The 2,183-nt window shown below is 45.8% G+C and overlaps 1 protein-coding gene across 1 annotated transcript in view; it reads right to left on the bottom strand.

The window, feature by feature from the left end:
• Nucleotides 1-2,177, bottom strand: part of PTPRO (protein tyrosine phosphatase receptor type O) — a gene marked incomplete at its 5' end in the record, with an annotated part of 148,049 nt that extends 145,872 nt beyond the window's left edge. Inside the window, one exon of the mRNA XM_005425300.2 lies at nucleotides 2,121-2,177. Coding sequence (XP_005425357.2) covers nucleotides 2,121-2,177 — 57 coding nt within the window. The remainder of the gene's footprint in view (nucleotides 1-2,120) is intronic.
• Between the last annotated feature and the right edge of the window lie 6 nt (nucleotides 2,178-2,183).

Here is a 2,183-nt window from a genome sequence, read left to right as displayed (position 1 = left end):
TGTGTCACTGACCTTCAGCAGCCCCAGAGAGCATCAGGAGTTGGAATAAGCTGGCACTATTGCTTCACACCATGAAATAATGACAATTGGAAGACAAGAGAAGAGAGGAGAAAATGTGCTTTGGGCAGCTTTATCACTTTGCAAAGTCTGCTGATGATTTTACAAATTGCCAGATGGGCATCAAGGCCACATCAAGCAGATTCAGCTTAGCAAGTGACATTTGGGCTGCTAACACTGAAACAGCAAGCACACAGACATCGGTTTTGCCTGTCTTCAGATTCATCAGTTCAATGCCACTGCTTTCTCAACAAGATTAACTTCCAGGTGAAGCATCAATTTAATAAATCGAGTCTGGTTAATCTTCATATTGCTTCAACAGGTTGGTAGAACTAAACAGAGCTAAACTGGGGAAAAGCCTTGTTTTGAAATGAGTTCTTTTCAATTATTTGGCACTGAAAAAAATTACACATAACTTGAAGAATATTCAGTAAATTTCAGGCTCAGGAAAATGGTCCTATTGTCATGATCTGAAACAAGCTCTGTTCTTGCTTCCCCAACTCCCCTCCTGTAACCAGATTTACTTTGACTATCTCCTCAAGTCTCAATTCTTTTATTGTAGCGTTCAATACCCATACAAAGATAACTAATTGCAGTGGGCTTGCCATCCAACCAAAGTCATAATCCAGTCACATAGTGAGACACAGATGCACCTCTATCTGAAGCTGCAGCTTTACCTTCTCTTAGTCTGTAAAATTCTGCTAATGCTCATCAGCTTTCTTTGTTCTCCCAGTCCCAGGTTTATTCAGCTGAGAAGTGATAGTTATTTTCCAACAGAATGAAAACCTGGGCCCTTAGCTACCTTCAAAGCTTACCCAATTACTTCAGATCTATTACTCATTTCATACAGATTTAAACTCCCTATTTTCTGTCTTGCTTTACCACAGCAATGCTAGTTTAAAAAACCCCAAAATACAGCACATAAACACCTTAATTATTTATTTTTGTAAAAGCTAGAGCATAGAGCAATGTACAATCTTGGATTGTGGGCTAAAACAACTACTTAAAACTGTGTCCAGTTCCATGTTCATGAAAAAAGTAAAAACTTCATCTTTCTACTGGGCCATAACATCCACAGACTTACTGTCCTTTCTTTTTTTTTAACTACCACATTCCACGGAACAACATTTTGTCTGCATATTAGCATTTTATCTTGCATAAATGTATGTTTCAGCAGTTATGAAAATGAGACAGCTGACAGTTGACTACTATATGTGAACAGATGCTGTGAAAGCTTCCCTTTAAATAGTTCTGTCAATGCAATGTCAATTTTAGAAGCGACACCGCTGCTGTTCCAGGACATGATCCTGCAAACTCTTATTCACACAGGGAGCCCTGATGATTTCCACAGAACATTTACATTTATAAGGCTCTGAAAGGTCAGGTCCTTAGTTGCAGAGCTCTGCTTAGCAGTAACTGACAAATATACAACAAAGTTTTCAGCAGTGCTGAGCTCTGCTCTTCAGGGCAATGACATTTGCAGTATTCACCTGGGCAGCACATACATTTTCTTTTAGAAGTTACACGAGGCATATAAAATACACTTAAGAAACCACGAAACGAGCTAAAGCGCAGAGATGAAAAACACCATGTGAAAACCGAGCTCGCGGCACGAGGCGGAACTTTGAAAAATTAATCTGCCGAGAAGACAGGCTGAGCTTGAGACACAAAAAGAACCGCTCAGCTGTGCCGCGACAAACCCGGCACGATCCAGCCCCTTTGTTAGCAGCATCCTCATCAGCGGAGTGTGCCGGGAGGGGGGAAAGGTGCGAGCGCTGGAAGGCAGCGGTGCTGAAGGACAGCGCTCCCCAAAACCACCAAAACCCGGCCGGTCCCTCCGGGGCGGGCAGGGGATGAGGCTCAGAGCCAGCCCGATCCCTCGGGGAGATGCGGGAATGTAGGAGACAGAGGGAGGGAGCGCATCTCTGCCCGGGGCACGGCTGCTCCCCGCGCAGCACAAAGCGGGCACAGCGCGGAGCGGGCGCGGGCAGGGCAGGCACACAAAGGCGGCGCGGAGGATGCTCCAGCCGCGCATCCCTCCCCTCCCCTTCCCCGGCACTTACCTTCAGCAACACAAAGAGCCAGAGGAGACAGGAGCGGGCCCCCGGGGCCCCCCTCCCGCGGCG

The sequence above is a fragment of the Geospiza fortis genome, unplaced genomic scaffold (assembly GCF_000277835.1).
Source record: "Geospiza fortis unplaced genomic scaffold, GeoFor_1.0 scaffold13, whole genome shotgun sequence".
Taxonomy (NCBI): domain Eukaryota; kingdom Metazoa; phylum Chordata; class Aves; order Passeriformes; family Thraupidae; genus Geospiza; species Geospiza fortis.
The sequence above is the reverse complement of the archived record's forward strand: the minus strand, read 5'-3'. Positions and strand labels throughout refer to the sequence as shown.